This window comes from Leptidea sinapis, chromosome 35 (assembly GCF_905404315.1).
Source record: "Leptidea sinapis chromosome 35, ilLepSina1.1, whole genome shotgun sequence".
Taxonomy (NCBI): Eukaryota; Metazoa; Arthropoda; class Insecta; order Lepidoptera; family Pieridae; genus Leptidea; species Leptidea sinapis.
Genome location: NC_066299.1, coordinates 8,542,184 through 8,560,540, shown reverse-complemented (window position 1 = coordinate 8,560,540; position 18,357 = coordinate 8,542,184). Strand labels below are relative to the sequence as shown.

Sequence of the window (18,357 nt, the reverse complement as noted above, 5' to 3'; positions counted from 1 at the left end):
TTTGATTTGATTTGCTTTTAATTTATACTATAAATAATTTAAAAATGTTACGTGGGTAAGCCCCACAGGATTATCTTGGGCACATGATATTTTTTGTAGCCTAGCAAAATCTATTCTTAGATCCAATCCGTACGCGAAACATAATGTAGCCAATTAAATATGGGAGTAGAGAGTAGGTGGGGCAACACATGTTTGTTAAGTGCGACGTATGTACATCGTAGAATATGAGAACCATATAGATATTATTGTATACTATTTCATCCTTCTATACTTGTTATTTTTAAAGTAGTCTATTTTAGTCTAGTGTCTGTATCTGAGAGCTAAGAAGTGAAAGCTCTTGAAGGTGTATTTTAGACATATCTACACAATAACCACACCAAGAAAGTAGTCAAATACAATCTAAGAACTTAATTTATTACTTAACCAAACTATGATTTATTTAATATGCCTACAATAAATTTGTTGCCAAGTCAAGTAATTAAATAAAATTGCTAACACGCTTAGGTTATGTGGAAGAGATTACTAATTTGCGATACGATTACTTAATTGTACTACAATCATTCATCAAATTCTTTATTGGCGTATCTATATGTTATGTTACGATGGTACAATATGCATCAATTTAAATGTATCAATCTTGTTATTTACACCTACGCGTTAAATAATATATTTTCAATTAAAATAACATTCCAAATAGCCAGAAATCTGTATTAAAAGCTAGTAGTTTTAAGAAAAATCTATGTTTGTTGCGATAGTTATGTTAATAATATAATAAGTTATGTTAATATTGTTTGCTTAAATATATAATTAACTTGCTGACCCGGCAAACGTTGTTTTGTCATATAAAGTATAATTCACGCGATAGTTTTATAAGTAATAAAATAGTGCCTATATCTATATATATATATAGTGATCACTTAATATACGTACATTATACCGTATGCTCATAAGTCCTTCTCTTCCATACAAAATAGTGAAAATACCTACCTCTTGAGGTGGCACATCGTAAGTGCGCGTACGCAGATCTACTCGCGCATAAGAGTCAATGCAAGGAAGGATGAAGAATATTCCTGAAAATAAGGTAAGAAAATATTCACATGAATACTGCAATGTATTGTTCTTTATTTTATTTATTTATTTATTCAAAAGAAACAAACGATCACATTCATATATTGTTTACATAAGCAGGATATTACCTAAATCTAGTCTATAGACCTACAGTTTCCAAGATTTTTAAAAACAACATCATTAATTATTTTATATAACACAAATATTTATTTATAGAAATAAATTTTGAGGAGTTACACACTACTTAAATTTTAATAACTACTTAATCTGTACTATATAATATTATAAAGCTGCAGTGTTTGTTTGTTTGTTTGAACGCGCTAATCTCTGGTACTACTGGTCCGATTTGAATGATTCCTTCAGTGTTGGGTAGTCCATTTATCGAGGAAGGCTATAGGCTATGTTTTTTTTTCAAAATTAGGGATCCGTAATAAAAATTGCTATTTTGTAACACAAGGTGTAAAATCGAAAACCTATTTTTGCGTGCGCTGCAAAAACTATTGACAATAGAACAAAATGATGTACAGGCTATAATATAGGCAATATTTTATTACTTATAAAACAATCGCGTGAATTATACTTTATATGGCAAAACAACGTTTGCCGGGTCAGCTAGTATAGTTATAAATGACTGTTTGTTTCTGAATAAAATAAATATAAAAAAGATAGTAATAGATCAGTCAATCTTATGTTATAATTATCATTCAAAATCAATAAGAACGAGAAGGATTACAATCGATTAACAAGGCCCGCCATATTAAGTCGAGAACAATACAACCCCGCACGTATGGTGCCCTCCAACCCGTTAACTGTACCGTTAATTATTGTATCTTTATTCGAATACAGTAACGGTCGACAATCGAGATATGAAACTTGTGACGCATCGACAATTCCTTTAGAGCCAGTCCACACGGCGCGTTGCGTCAGCGTTGCGTCGACGCAGCGCTACCACTGCGTTGTTTTACATACAAATAACCAAGGTGTTCACACGGCGCGCTGCGTCGTCGCAACGCACACATGACGGACAGCAGCCCCCGAGACGAAGCGGGAGGGGGTGTACTCGTGCGACGTCGGAGCGTCAGCGCTCAGTTGCTTGTGCGTTGACAGAGAGGATACACGGAAGCTCATTTCGTTTTACGTTTACGTTTTTGTATTTAGTTTTATTTGCAGGGTAATTAGTTTTATTTGCAGGGTAAAATGAATACCATTGAAGAAATTGACATAGATTACTTGATTACATTGATACAGGAAAGGGAAATTATATGGGACAAGTCAAACGTAGATTTTAAAAATAAAAATTTAAAAACAAAAGCCTGGGAAGACATATCAAAAGTTTTATTTCCTGATTACGAGAATTTCACAGCTGAACGAAAAAATAAAGTTGGTGAGTTCACAGTACAGATATTTATTTTTTTTTTTATTTAAGAGGGCTTTCAAGATTTTCTTGCACCGCCAATTCCGCGATCAGTACAAAATTAATATCTCGACACTCTAAAATTTTAAAACTTAGGGAATTTAGATTAGCGTGAGTACTATTTTATTACTTAGCTCAAAACTAACCTAGACTACGCTGAGTAGGTATAAAATATTATTTTTTTACTGATCGCGGAATTGGCGGTGCAAGAAAATCTTGAAAACCCTCATAATACAATTATACCTTATTTAGCTGCCAAGGCAGAGTTCCTCTAGTCATAAAATAGGTCGCATATTGCTGTCTTATGACATTCGGTGCTGTCTGTTCTTCATGTACGGGTTGTATTGGGAGAAATTCATCAACACTTATAGCAAATTTATCTCTTTGTCTAAAACCATCTCGATCAGCGACAAAATTGTGTAATACACAACATGCTTTTATAATGTCAGTAGCGAAGTCATAGGACACGTCTATCGGTCTGTGAAAAATTCGCCATTTGTTAGCCATAATCCCAAAAGCGCATTCGACATATCTTCTGGCTCTGCTTAGACGGTAATTGAAAACCTTTTGTTGTAAGTCGAGATTTTGACCGCCATATGGACGCATAATATGTTTGCTCAGTCCAAAAGCTTCGTCACCCACAAATACATACGGGGTTGGTATATTGCTACCAGAGAGTGGCTGGGGTTGAGGTAGTGGTAAGTTGTTGTTAATCATTAGCTCGTACAGTTTAGAATTTTGTAATATGGTTGAATCGCATTCTTTTCCGTATGCACCGATGTCGACAAATACGAATTTGTAATTTGAATCCACAATAGCTAGCAACACAATCGAAAAAAAGGCTTTATAATTAAAAAAAAGTGAGCCACTATTTGCAGGATTACACACGCGGATATGTTTGCCGTCGATGGCACCAACACATTGAGGAAAATTTGCCTTTACATCAAAACCCCTCGCTATTGTTTGGAAACTTTCAGTTGTCAGTTCAGGGATGTTGTCTCGAAGAAGATTGGTCCATATAGCACGACAAACTCTTTGTATTATATATGCAATAGTAGATTTTCCCCGTTTGAATTTGAAATGTAAATCAGTTATTGAATTTCCACTTCCTAGGTATCTGAAAAGAAAATAATTATTATAATATGCATTTATGAGATAGATAGATACCCGAAAAAAAATACTGACATATTCAGACATCGATAGCAAATAACTTTCTCTATGTAACCAATTAATTCTAGAATCGCGAAAAAAATAGCAGCTGTTGCATACATTTTGATTCAGTAGGTATTGCTTTTTGTATGTAACAGCTGTTATATTTTCACGATTCCAGAGTCGGTCACATAGTGTTTGTTAACGATATCTGAATATGTCATTAAATTTTATCGAGAAATTCACTATGTATAAATTATTAAATCATGTTTACTATTGGTTTTGCAGGTAATGATTTAATAAAAAAATGGAGAAGTGTAAAAGATAATTACTTCAGATATTCAAAAAAATTAAAAGAAGCATCAAAATCGGGCTCGGGCGCTACGAAACTGAAGAAGTATCATTTATACAATCAACTCCTTTTTTTGAGAAAAGTGGAACAAAATGCCACCGAATCTAGCTTAGACTCGCCTAGAGAAATCAACAATGAATCTACGTCTACAAATGATGACATTACCACAGACAACACTCCGCGCTATGTTCCAGTCGCGCGCAAAAGGGCAATGCAAATGGATGAGTTTGAAAGAGAAGGACTAAAACTTCTCAAGGAGCCGGAAAATCGCCATATGTCCTTTTTCAGAGCTATATTGCCATCTATTCAAGAATTTTCCGACCGAGAAACTCTCCGTTTCCAAAGTAAAGTTATACAAATTATAGATGAAATGCGGTATGGACAAACATCATCATATGTGAGTGGCCCATCAACGTCTCACCAACCACCATATGGGTATCAAACAGCAAATTTTCAAAGTACATACATTTCTGATTTTAATAATTCAATTACATCTCCAGAAACATCTCAAGCAAGTGAAGAAACTGAATACGATTTTTCTAATTTGTAATTACTGGATGATATCTCTCTTAAATAATGTCTAAATTTAAAATTATGACAATTGCTGATTATTTGTGAGTTGATTACTCTCTTAAATAATGTCTAAATTTAAAATTATGACAATTGCTGATTATTTGTGAGTTGATTACTAATTAAACAAACCAAAAAAACTGTTATATTTTTATTACTTAAATATATTTATATAGTTACCTTAAAGTGATTCCCAGCATTTCTACTGGTTCCACTGGATTCCTCATATTAGTATAGTTTTTTCGTATGTGTGGTTCTAAGGACTTCAATAAACATTCGAAGCTGGATACACTCATTCTAAAAAAATTATAAAACTTCTTTTCGTCTAATAGCAACTCCCGATATTCTAAAAAAAAAACTGTCCATCACGATTTCTTAATGAAATGAAAGGACTGATCCAGTACCGTCTTGTGATCTTGCGTCGATTTCGGCGGTGACGTAGTAATAGGAGCAATGCTAGACGTCTTTTCCGATCCATGATTTGCTATAGACTGACTGCGAATTTTTTTCAAAATACTTGCCGCAACTGTGCGTCGCCGCTGCGCCGACGGAACGTTGACTGCGTCATAGTAACGCTGCAGCGCCCGTGTGGCCGGCTATGCGTCAAAATATTTGCGTTGCGACGACGCAACGCAACGCAACGCGCCGTGTGGACACGCTCTTACTCGATGCATCGATAAATCGGTAACGAGGGCGCGCTCTGATTTCGGTTTCAAGTTTACAATAAAATGTAATTTTAATATTTATTTGAACAATACTTATGGTTTTTATTAAGGCCGCAACATAGGCTATGATATTTATCATGTGACTAATATTTTTTATAAAACCATTGGTAGACCATAATAGTTATTGGAAAATCATTCAATAATTTTTTGATATTACATAAATTCAAGCTACATAATAAATAAAATCTGAAATCATCTAATTTAATTAATGGACATCATTAATATTTAATATTTTGTGGAACATATTATTTATCAAAATATCCGCCCTTTTGCATTGAATGACTTTTCTATTAATATTTGCCTACCAGTATGTATTACCAGTGGGAGGCTCCTTTGCATAGCTAGATTATGGGTACCACAACGGTACCTATTTCTGCCGTGAAGCAGTAATGTGTAGGCATTATTGTGTTTCGGACTGAAACGGTGCGCCGTATCTAGTGAAATTACTGGGCAAATGAGACTTAGTATATTCTAATGTCTCAAGGTAACGAGCGCAATTGTAGTACCGCTCAGAATTTTTGGGTTTTTAAAGAATCTTGAGCGGCAATGCACTGTAATGGGCAGGGCGTATCAATTACCATCAGCTGAACATCCTGCTCTTCTCGACCCTTAATGTCATTAAAAACATACAATAAATTTCCAGTGAAATAAAAGCATTGGTTAATTATTCAACTATCAATCATTTATCAGATATTTATCTTGATATAATCAGCATTTTTATTACTATGTATAATTATTAAAGACAATTTATCTTAAATAACAGTGAATTATTTAATTCTGAATAATTATAAATTGAATTTAAATTAAAAATAACACAATACCGCTATTCAAAGTTACATCATTTGCGTGATCAAAACCGTTTAAACAAGAATCGTAATTTTGCCGCTCACAAATGAATCATTTAGTCCACAATAAGGTTGGTCCTGGAAGAAGAAAGTACTTTTACTCTCGCACCGCATGATATTCTCACGATAAATGGTTTGACTCACCTTCTGGCTCAAAGCGGTTAGTAATTATGACGTCATAATAGTCCATTTTTTGCTTGCTTTATAGATTTTTAATTTATTCTCTGACAAGGCAGCGTATCTTAGTGAGATCTTGTTAGCTCCGTTTGGCAAACAGCGGTTTCGGTATATTTAGATGGATCCGATAAAAATTACCAGTAAAAATGTATTGTAGACATAAACGATACAATTTATAACTTCGCTCCAATATTTTATTGTGTTAACGCTTCAGAATTTATATTGTAAGGCTTAAAATGTTTAAGTTGCAACCTTTTATAATGATATGGTTGTGTCTGTTATGGTTGTATAATGTACAGCTTAACAATATTATTAAGTCTGTGCTATCGTTAAAAGTAATGAGACGATATTTGACATATTTGTTATTTAATATTTTTCCAGGTTCAGTCTGAATATGATAAACAGCATAAGACGTGCATTACTCTGAATAAATATATGATTTTGACTATGGATTTCAGTTTGAATAGCAAGACATTTTGATGTATAGGGGTGTTCCATTATTTTCTTATACGGGCTATTGATATCGAGACAACATTTTGAAGTTGTTAAAGTATTTTTAAATACTTTTAATACAATTTGCATTATAATTATTATAGATTATTTTATAATAATGCTATACTAGCGTCACTTTAACAAAGATTTTGTGTAAATTTCAAGTTTCAACGTAACAAAGTTAGAGTTTACAAAGAACAGCGTCTATTTCTGCCGTGATACAGTAATGTGTACACATTACTGTGTTTCGGTCTGAAGGGCTCCGTAGCTAGGGAATTAACTGGACCAATGAGATGCCTTATGCCTCAAGGTGACGCAATTGTAGTGCCGCTCAGAATATTTGGGTTATTCAATAATCCTGAGCGGCACTGCATTGCAATGGGCAGGGTGTATCAATTACCATCAGCTGAGCATCCTGCTCGAATCGTGCCTTATTTTCATAAAAAAAAATACAAGGTCTCCAAGAGATTGTCTTGTAATTTTTTTAAATCATATAAACTAATTATTTTTTGTATCAACTAAAACATTTGCAAGGAAGAAGTTACCATCCCTCTCCAAGCATGAGTGAACTTGTCAAGGGTTTTAAACCCACGTTTTTAAGAAACTTAAAAAACATATTCCTTTAGTTCGATTTGTGACATAGCAAGAATGCATATTTATATGTAAAATTTACACGTTCATACCTCGTCGAGTGCTTAAGTAAGTATCTAGCGCGCCATTCAAAGACCAATAAACAAATACAACTGTCTAATAGTACTAGGAAAGCAGAATTCCCACACAGTTAAACGCGTAAAGTTTTGTACTCGTCGATAAACATATTTGCAATTTTATTACCATTGCCCTTCGCCGTGAAATTGCGTTGTCTCATTTGTATGTGCTAGGATAAATAATAGTATTGCTATGAGAGGACCGAGAGGAAGTCAGTTACTCGTTAATTATAAGTTGTTAATTATTAGGGGTTAATTATAAACTGGATTGGCATAACTTGATACGATTTCACTAAATGCGTTGGGAAATCAAATAACGTCATGAAAATATATTCTTGTTAATCGCAATGTAATAGGGATCATTTGATTTATGATACGCTTTCACAGGACTATATTTGCAAGGTGAATAACCTTTACTAATTGAAGGAAAAATTGAGGATTATTTAATGTGGGGGTTTCAATTGTTGTTTTTATTCGACTTTTTTCATCAAAGCTTGTTCAGACAGTTCAAATAGCATGCGTTTTGTAAGTGATATAATAAAAACTCAACCATTTTTTTACAGGTACGGGTCACCTGATGTTAAGTAATCACCGCCGCCCACATTTTCTTGCATCACCAAAGGAATCACAGGAGCGTTGCCGGCCTTTAAGGAGCTAAATGCGCTTTTTTTTATGAAAACAAGGGACGAAACGATCAGGACGTTCAGCTGATGGTTCAATTGATACGCCCTGCCCAAACAAAGCCTGAAAAAACAAAAATTCTGAGCGGCACTACAATTGCGCTCGTCACCTTGAGACATAAGATGTTAAGTCTCATTTGCCCAGTAATTTCACTAGCTACGGCCTTCAGATCGAAACACATGTTTACACTTTACATTATTTCTTCACGGCAGTAACAGGCGCCGTTGTTGTACCCATACTCTAGCCGGCATCCTGTGCAAAGGAACCTCCCACTGGTGGCTTTTTTAAAAAGTAATAATGTCGTATCGTCCTGGAACACCGCACAAGGAAGCTCATTACACAGCTTTGTTGTACGTGGAAGAATGCTCCTTGAAAACCGCACTGTCGAGTAACGCCAAAAATCAAGTTGGTGGGGATAATATCCTAATTTTTGGCGTGACATGCGAAGGTGGATTTCGGCGGCAGGAATCAGGTGAAACAGCTGTTCGGGACACTCCCGAATTGCTCATTAACCCGTACTTGGATGCATAGATTATAAAATTCACAGAAGTAAAAAGTCGCAAGAATAATTTGGCGTTTTGGAGGATAGATATTACCTTACGTGAAAATACAACAGTGCATTAGTAGTTCACCGCTCAATAAGGAGCGACGGGTGTTGTTAAATTATATGTATTTATAACAAACTGAAGTGATAACTCCTATCTAGCTCGTTCTTGAAAGAAAAAAAATATCTAAAAAGACAAATGAGATAGAATACATTAACATGCCACTAGTGCCTGCAGTCTGGATTCGGAATAAAAAAAAATATAAATGAAGTCCATTATCCCACTTCTGAACAGCATTTGTTTCATTGTTAGCGCGCGTTACCTGCACACATGAAGACAGAGATTACATACCTTATCAAAATACATTTACTATTTCTATACTATTACATATAATGAAAGTAACAATTTAAATGTAGGCTTAAAGAATGTGACAAATTTACTATGTGGATATAAATTTCATTTCTTTACGACGCATTATTAAGTTACACTTGGTCGATTCTTTGTTGCAAATTATGTCTCGGTCTCTGAACTATGTGATAGATACAAGCATATTAAAGTAACAGTAATATGTAATGAAACCTATTCACAGGTTTCATCTAAAACATTATTAAACTCATAAACAGTTGAATAAAGATGGTTTTGTAAGAACGGTGGCTGTAGATATGTTTTTGAGTTTAATGATCGATAAATTAGGATGTATGATGAGAAATTTTGTATAAAAAATGGAAAGACAAGCTTTAATTAGAGATAATCAAATATAGAATATTTAAGTGTTTTTACTACCTATTATGGGGATTAACAATATATAACACCGATATATTATCTTATTAAGTATAGTCAATTTTGGTCTTGTGTGAGTTGTCCATAAATATTAATAAATGCATGAAATTGTGTGAAATAAAAAAATTACTTACAAGTATAAGAGAGCCGCCACGTGTAGCCTTTTCCCTGTTAATGTTAATGTATACACTTCTATAATAAAGTCCCAGCCACTGTTCAGGCATTATCTATAAATAAATTTAAATGTTTTATATAAAAACGGCTCTGTCGTAAATCCTATTACTCCACTATATGAATATCTAAATGATCGGACAGCCTGGGACTGGATTGTGATTATTTTATAGCGATAGAAATGACTTATACAACATTGTATATTTTTTATGTACAATATTGTATATTTTTATTGAAAAGAGCGCAAAAAAAGAATGCTGGGAGAGTTTCTTGCGCCTCTTCTTCTCTCGCAGAGTGCCATTTGTTTCCGAAGCGGTAGTAGTATCTAGTAGTTTTTAGAAATGACACCAAAAAGAAATGTAAAGGAATCAATTTTGAGAAAATAAATGCCTTTTATGCCTTTTAATATATCACAATATTACTGAATCTTTAAATTATATGAGAATAATCTCTACTAATATAAATTTATGAACATTAATAGTAAATTTTAATAATATAGTCCTTGTTGATGACACTAAGAAACCTTAAGACAAAGTACTTTTAAGCACGAATAGAGATGTTAATTACAATCCGAACAGAAATACCACCAATATATCTCGTTAAGTGCAATATAATTGATTGTATTTTTCAATATTTTTTATCATTAGAAAGTAACTTTCTAGTAATTAAGAAAATAATTTACTTACAACGTTTGGAAGGTAAGGTATGTTTAATTGTTACAGGTATATTACACCATATTTTAATTTCCGATTTAATCTATAACGGAATCTTTTTGATTTCTTTTTTAGGGTACAGTACCCAAACGGTTATAACCCTATTACTCAGACTCCGCTGTCTGTCCGTCTGTCTCACGAACCGTGATAGTTATTACAGTTGAAATTTTCATAGATTTCTGTTGTCGCTATATTATTATTTTAAACAGAAACAAAATATTAAATACACATTCAAATTGTAACGAACTAAATAATTATAATTGTTCTCTTGGAACGTCTCACTGAGGACATAGATGTTGGAGATAAAAGCGACATCTGTTTCATGCATCATGTGCAAACGTGCACGTACAATTCACATTAAAAAGTTATTTACAGTAAAGGTTAATAAAACTTTATAAAAGTATATATTATTGTTAATTTTGAATACACGGAGCAAAAAATAATAATATTTAAGTTAGATTAGAACTGAATAGTTTTTTAAGATTAGTTTTATATGTAAAAAGGGAGCACGAAAACATGTCAATGTTATTCAACGTGAAATTATGTAGTGTACATATTCTGTGAAGTGACGCACGTTTGCCAATATTGGTCCTAGTTTTAGAGACGTGGAATAAGTTTTGTGATCTAGTGGACGCTCGATCTGGTACTAACAGGGGAGGACTGAACGACACTTTGTACTGTAGGTATGAACTAAACCAACACAATAGGTTCCCTTTGATTCCATTGTAGGAAAGTTTTTTCAAAATATTATTTGGTCCACCTTGTCGAACGCCTTCTTGAAGTCTGTGTAGATAGTTTCAATCTGTGCTTTTTTATCTAAGCAATTGAAAGTATAGTTTGTAAAAGTGAGTAAATTCGACAAAGTGAATCTTCCTTTTACAATACCATGTTGTTCGTCTATGATGAAATGTTTAAAAATTGAACAAATATGATCCTTGTACTGGGGGTTTTGACTATGGGTCGATAGTTCACAATGTTGCTTTTAGAACCCAATTTAATACAAGATTAATCAGCATTTGGTCGCAGGTTCGAGTCCAGCATCATACATAAATTTTGTATTCAAATTTAATTTGTGTAATTAATAAAGTGAGGGTTATCACTTTTAAAAATAACAAATTGTTAATTCATTAACTTTTTTATTTCATGTGGGTTGTTATACATTCATATTATTTTACATATTTTGAGAAAGTTCTACAACTCAATCATAATGTACATATAATATCTATATATTATATGTATATAGAATAGATAATATATAGATATTATATGTACATTATGATTGAGTCATAATGTACATATCAAACAAACAACTCAATCATAATGTACATATAATATCTATATATTATATGTACATTATGATTGAGTCATAATGTACATATCAAACAAACAACTCAATCATAATGTACATATAATATCTATATATTATATGTATATAGAATAGATAATATATAGATATTATATGTACATTATGATTGAGTCATAATGTACATATCAAACAAACAACTCAATTCATTCTATATATATAGAATAGATAATATATAGATATATATAATATCTATATATTATATGTACATTATGATTGAGTCATAATGTACATATCAAACAAACAACTCAATCATAATGTACATATAATATCTATATATTATATGTATATAGAATAGATAATATATAGATATTATATGTACATTATGATTGAGTCATAATGTACATATCAAACAAACAACTCAATTCATTCTATATATATAGAATAGATAATATATAGATATATATAATATCTATATATTATATGTACATTATGATTGAGTCATAATGTACATATCAAACAAACAACTCAATCATAATGTACATATAATATCTATATATTATATGTATATAGAATAGATAATATATAGATATTATATGTACATTATGATTGAGTCATAATGTACATATCAAACAAACAACTCAATTCATTCTATATATATAGAATAGATAATATATAGATATTATATGTACATTATGACTCAATCATAATGTAGGATTGTGGATTTCGGCGGCAGGAATCAGGTGAAACAGCTGTTCGGGACACTTCCGAATTGCTCATCAACCCGTACTTGGATGCATAGATTATAAAATTCACAGAAGTAAAAAGTCGCAAGAATAATTTGGCGTTTTGGAGGATAGATATTACCTTACGTGAAAATACAACAGTGCATTAGTAGTTCACCGCTCAATAAGGAGCGACGGGTGTTGTTAAATTATGTGTATTTATAACAAACTGAAGTGATAACTCCTATCTAGCTCGTTCTTGAAAGGAAAAAAATATCTAAAAAGACAAATGAGATAGAATACATTAACATGCCACTAGTGCCTGCAGTCTGGATTCGGAATAAAAAAAAATATAAATGAAGCCCATTATCCCACTTCTGAACAGCATTTGTTTCATTGTTAGCGCGCGTTACCTGCACACATGAAGACAGAGATTACATACCTTATCAAAATACATTTACTATTTCTATACTATTACATATAATGAAAGTAACAATTTAAATGTAGGCTTAAAGAATGTGACAAATTTATTATGTGGATATAAATTTCATTTCTTTACGACGCATTATTAAGTTACACTTTGTCGATTCTTTGTTGCAAATTATGTCTCGGTCTCTGAACTATGTGATAGATATAAGCATAATAAAGTAACAGTAATATGTAATGAAACCTATTCACAGGTTTCATCTAAAACATTATTAAACTCATAAACAGTTGATTAAAGATGGTTTTGTAAGAACGGTGGCTGTAGATATGTTTTTGTGTTTAATGATCGATAAATTAGGATGTATGATGAGAAATTTTGTATAAAAAATGGAAAGACAAGCTTGAATTAGAGATAATCAAATATAGATATTTAAGTGTTTTTACTACCTATTATGGGGATTAACAATATATAACACCGATATATTATCTAATTAAGTATAGTCAGTTTTGGTCTTGTGTGAGTTGTCCATAAATATTAATAAATGCATGTAATTGTGTGAAATAAAAAAATTACTTACAAGTATAAGAGAGCCGCCACGTGTAGCCTTTTCCCTGTTAATGTTAATGTATACACTTCTATAATAAAGTCCCAGCCACTGTTCAGGCATTATCTATAAATAAATTTAAATGTTTTATATAAAAACGGCTCTGTCGTAAATCCTATTACTCCACTATATGAATATCTAAATGATCGGACAGCCTGGGACTGGATTGTGATTATTTTATAGCGATAGAAATGACTTATACAACATTGTATATTTTTTATGTACAATATTGTATATTTTTATTGAAAAGAGCGCAAAAAAAGAATGCTGGGAGAGTTTCTTGCGCCTCTTCTTCTCTCGCAGAGTGCCATTTGTTTCCGAAGCGGTAGTAGTATCTAGTAGTTTTTAGAAATGACACCAAAAAGAAATGTAAAGGAATCAATTTTGAGAAAATAAATGCCTTTTATGCCTTTTAATATATCACAATATTACTGAATCTTTAAATTATATGAGAATAATCTCTACTAATATAAATTTATGAACATTAATAGTAAATTTTAATAATATAGTCCTTGTTGATGACACTAAGAAACCTTAAGACAAAGTACTTTTAAGCACGAATAGAGATGTTAATTACAATCCGAACAGAAATACCACCAATATATCTCGTTAAGTGCAATATAATTGATTGTATTTTTCAATATTTTTTATCATTAGAAAGTAACTTTCTAGTAATTAAGAAAATAATTTACTTACAACGTTTGGAAGGTAAGGTATGTTTAATTGTTACAGGTATATTACACCATATTTTAATTTCCGATTTAATCTATAACGGAATCTTTTTGATTTCTTTTTTAGGGTACAGTACCCAAACGGTTATAACCCTATTACTCAGACTCCGCTGTCTGTCCGTCTGTCTCACGAACCGTGATAGTTATTACAGTTGAAATTTTCATAGATTTCTGTTGTCGCTATATTATTATTTTAAACAGAAACAAAATATTAAATACACATTCAAATTGTAACGAACTAAATAATTATAATTGTTCTCTTGGAACGTCTCACTGAGGACATAGATGTTGGAGATAAAAGCGACATCTGTTTCATGCATCATGTGCAAACGTGCACGTACAATTCACATTAAAAAGTTATTTACAGTAAAGGTTAATAAAACTTTTTAAAAGTATATATTATTGTTAATTTTGAATACACGGAGCAAAAAATAATAATATTTAAGTTAGATTAGAACTGAATAGTTTTTTAAGATTAGTTTTATATGTAAAAAGGGAGCACGAAAACATGTCAATGTTATTCAACGTGAAATTATGTAGTGTACATATTCTGTGAAGTGACGCACGTTTGCCAATATTGGTCCTAGTTTTAGAGACGTGGAATAAGTTTTGTGATCTAGTGGACGCTCGATCTGGTACTAACAGGGGAGGACTGAACGACACTTTGTACTGTAGGTATGAACTAAACCAACACAATAGGTTCCCTTTGATTCCATTGTAGGAAAGTTTTTTCAAAATATTATTTGGTCCACCAATATCTATATATTATATGTATATAGAATAGATAATATATAGATATTATATGTACATTATGATTGAGTCATAATGTACATATCAAACAAACAACTCAATCATAATGTACATATAATATCTATATATTATATGTATATAGAATAGATAATATATAGATATTATATGTACATTATGATTGAGTCATAATGTACATATCAAACAAACAACTCAATCATAATGTACATATAATATCTATATATTATATGTATATAGAATAGATAATATATAGATATTATATGTACATTATGATTGAGTCATAATGTACATATCAAACAAACAACTCAATCATAATGTACATATAATATCTATATATTATATGTATATAGAATAGATAATATATAGATATTATATGTACATTATGATTGAGTCATAATGTACATATAATATCTATATATTATATGTATATAGAATAGATAATATATAGATATTATATGTACATTATGATTGAGTCATAATGTACATATCAAACAAACAACTCAATCATAATGTACATATAATATCTATATATTATATGACTCAATCATAATGTACATATAATATCTATATATTATCTATTCTATATACATATAATATATAGATATTATATGTACATTATGATTGAGTTGTTTGTTTGATATGTACATTATGACTCAATCATAATGTTCATATAATATCTATATATTATATGTACATTATGATTGAGTCATAATGTACATATCAAACAAACAACTCAATCATAATGTACATATAATATCTATATATTATATGTAGTAGGAGTTATGCTTTCTTTTTATACATCCCCGTTCTGATATAGATCAGAACGGGGATGTACTAAAAAGAAAGCAGTTCAAGAATATAAAGAATAAGAAATTTTATGATAAAGATAAACGGTGTAAGAGGTATGAGAGGTAATGAAGGTACAAGGTAGGTGAGACAGGAGTGATTCATTGTTATGTAATATATACAAAATACATGTTGGTTAATTTTTTTGCTAATCTTGTCAACATGTGACTTGAAGGATAACTTGCTGTCTAAAGTAATACCAAGAAAATTGACATGTTGTGATTCTGTAATATTCTCATTATGATAATTAACATTAATATCTTTCCCTTTCCCATTCTCACTATAATACTGGATATACATTGTTTTTTTTATACCTATATAGAGTCAGGTTATTTTCAATAAGCCATTCAATTGTGTCTTTCATTGTTTTATTAATTCCTATATCATAACATGTTAATTCATTGTAACATTTAATTACAATAGAGATGTCATCAGTAAGAAGTGTACAGTTATAAGTAGTAATGCTGGGTAAAGCTCGTTTATGTAGATTATGAATAGAAGTGGACCCAGTATACTTCTATGCAGAAACAAAAAGATAAAACAGCACGCGAGTGCCATCTGAGAGAAATCCTCACTTAGATGTATCATTCCGATATTATTTGGTAGTTAATTTTTATTAAATGATTCTTGCGGATATAGTTTTGCGCTTTTGCGTAGGTGCCAGTTAATGATCCTTTTTTTTTTAATTAGCCTTTAATTTGATCTTAGATCTAATTCTTCTAATACATCTTAAACATTTATTGGCAATTGGCGGATGCAACCTACGCATTTCTTCACAGCTTTTCCGATATCACTTCCAAGAAATACTTAATTAAAACTAGAATATAAGAAATACTCTTTAAATTAATTTATAAATTTAGAATCTTGATTGCTGTATAGTTGTAAGCTTGTGTTTATTCAACCGTCAGTTTATCCCACTCGTGTGTATGTTACTCATTTCTACTGCGTTTTGTGAACTGAAGTTTACTTTTCACCAAGTTTTTAATTTAAATGTGCAATAATGAATAATTGTTGCAATAAAATTTAATATTAACGTTGTGCGAAGTCCATTGAGTCCTCGCCTGGCTAAGAAATAATTTCCAGTAGGTAGGTCTTATTCTGCAATAACGGCTTCTATTTTCTCGTTTCACAGGACAAAAAAAATAATACAATTACATTCTTGTAATATTATGTAATTTTTTTTTAAGAAGGTAAACACGTTAAATAACACGAGGGGGGCATGACGTCAGGGGGGTCAGGCCATTCACTATCGTTTAATGAATTTATGCAGTCAATTAACTTTCATCAAATCGCTTTACAGTCCCTTCTCTTGAACAAACAAGCCGTATATACTCTTTTGCAAAAAAACGGGCACCTAGGTAAATAGCCTGTTTCAATAGCATCTTTAGTACTTCATAATTGTAAGCAGCTTATATCACCATAATACTTTAAAAGACTAAATACTTTCAACAAGTAGTAATATTCTCAAATGATTAAAACCTCTTTTGGTATTGTATTTTCTAGCGGGACGGACAAAATCAAACCGCCCGTTTTTTTGCAAATAAATTAATTACAACCAAATAAAAATACTCCCGTAATAAATTTTCATTCACTGGTTGTGGATCATTGTAAGAAACTTTAAATAGAATGTAAATCTATTTTATTATTGTTATAAGCACCAACTTTATTCAATATAATATATTATATTGTATTTTGATTGTCATAGTTTGGTTGTACGTAGAAGAAAGTTCCTTGAAAACCACATTGTAGAAGAACACCAGACATCCAGTGTAGATGGTATCCTAATTTTGACGTGTCTTGCGATAGTGGAATTTAGTAGTATGTCAAACAGCTCTTCGGAACACTCCCCTTGATAAAGACACACAATGAAGCGACGACGATTCGAGCAGCTCTACTTTGCAGATTTAAAACCGTTCTTAATCATTTCTTTATAAATTGTTGATGGAAAGAAATGTTAAATCTGAATAGTATACATTTACAAAAAGAAACTTATATTCAATAATACAATAATTAGTAAGGAGCTGTCTATTCAATGTCTTTGCCTCACCAACCCAGTTGCATATGCTATGTAAGAACTGTATTAAAGACTACTAACAACATTTGAGATAAACAATAAATATGAATCTACAGTTTCTATAGCTTGATAGGCGCGCGTTGAAGTCTTCAAAACCACATACCCACACCAATAATTGAACCGTATTAAATGGTCGTCAAACAAAATTAATTTATTAAATATATCTGACAACTACATCCCACATCCCATTCATGCCCTTTAATATTACTGAGTCGCATTTCTGTATTACTTACAATGATTAATCTATCAACCGTAATGCTTTCGAAATAACGCTGATATTTCAACAACAGAAACCAGCTAAGATCCGTAGGCGAGTTTTCTTCAAGACCATATAATTCATAGCTCATCTTCAATCGCGACAGTATCCCAGTAGTGAGTATTACATTGAGCAAAACGCACCTTTGCGTTTCCAGTTGCCACCTGTTCTCATTGATATAGTTAATAATTTCCTTTGATAAGAACCTTCGTAGCTATTCCGTATTGTATTTCC

General features: G+C 31.6%; 1 protein-coding gene across 1 annotated transcript; it reads left to right on the top strand.

Annotated features, from left to right (window-relative positions):
* The first annotated feature begins 2,265 nt into the window (after positions 1–2,265).
* Positions 2,266–4,697, top strand: LOC126975245 (uncharacterized). The gene is made up of 2 exons (XM_050823049.1): positions 2,266–2,452; positions 3,920–4,697. Exons 1-2 carry the CDS (start codon positions 2,266–2,268, stop codon positions 4,531–4,533), a joined length of 801 nt encoding a protein of 266 aa, XP_050679006.1. The 3' UTR covers positions 4,534–4,697.
* Positions 4,698–18,357: the final 13,660 nt, after the last annotated feature.

Bases quoted from the DNA above. Each gene is read 5' to 3' on its own strand.
- LOC126975245 (XM_050823049.1), top strand. From the start codon at position 2,266: ATGAATACCATTGAAGAAATTGACATAGATTACTTGATTACATTGATA. The intron at 2,453-3,919 runs GTGAGTTCACAG...TTGGTTTTGCAG, and splicing joins TGAACGAAAAAATAAAGTTG to GTAATGATTTAATAAAAAAA.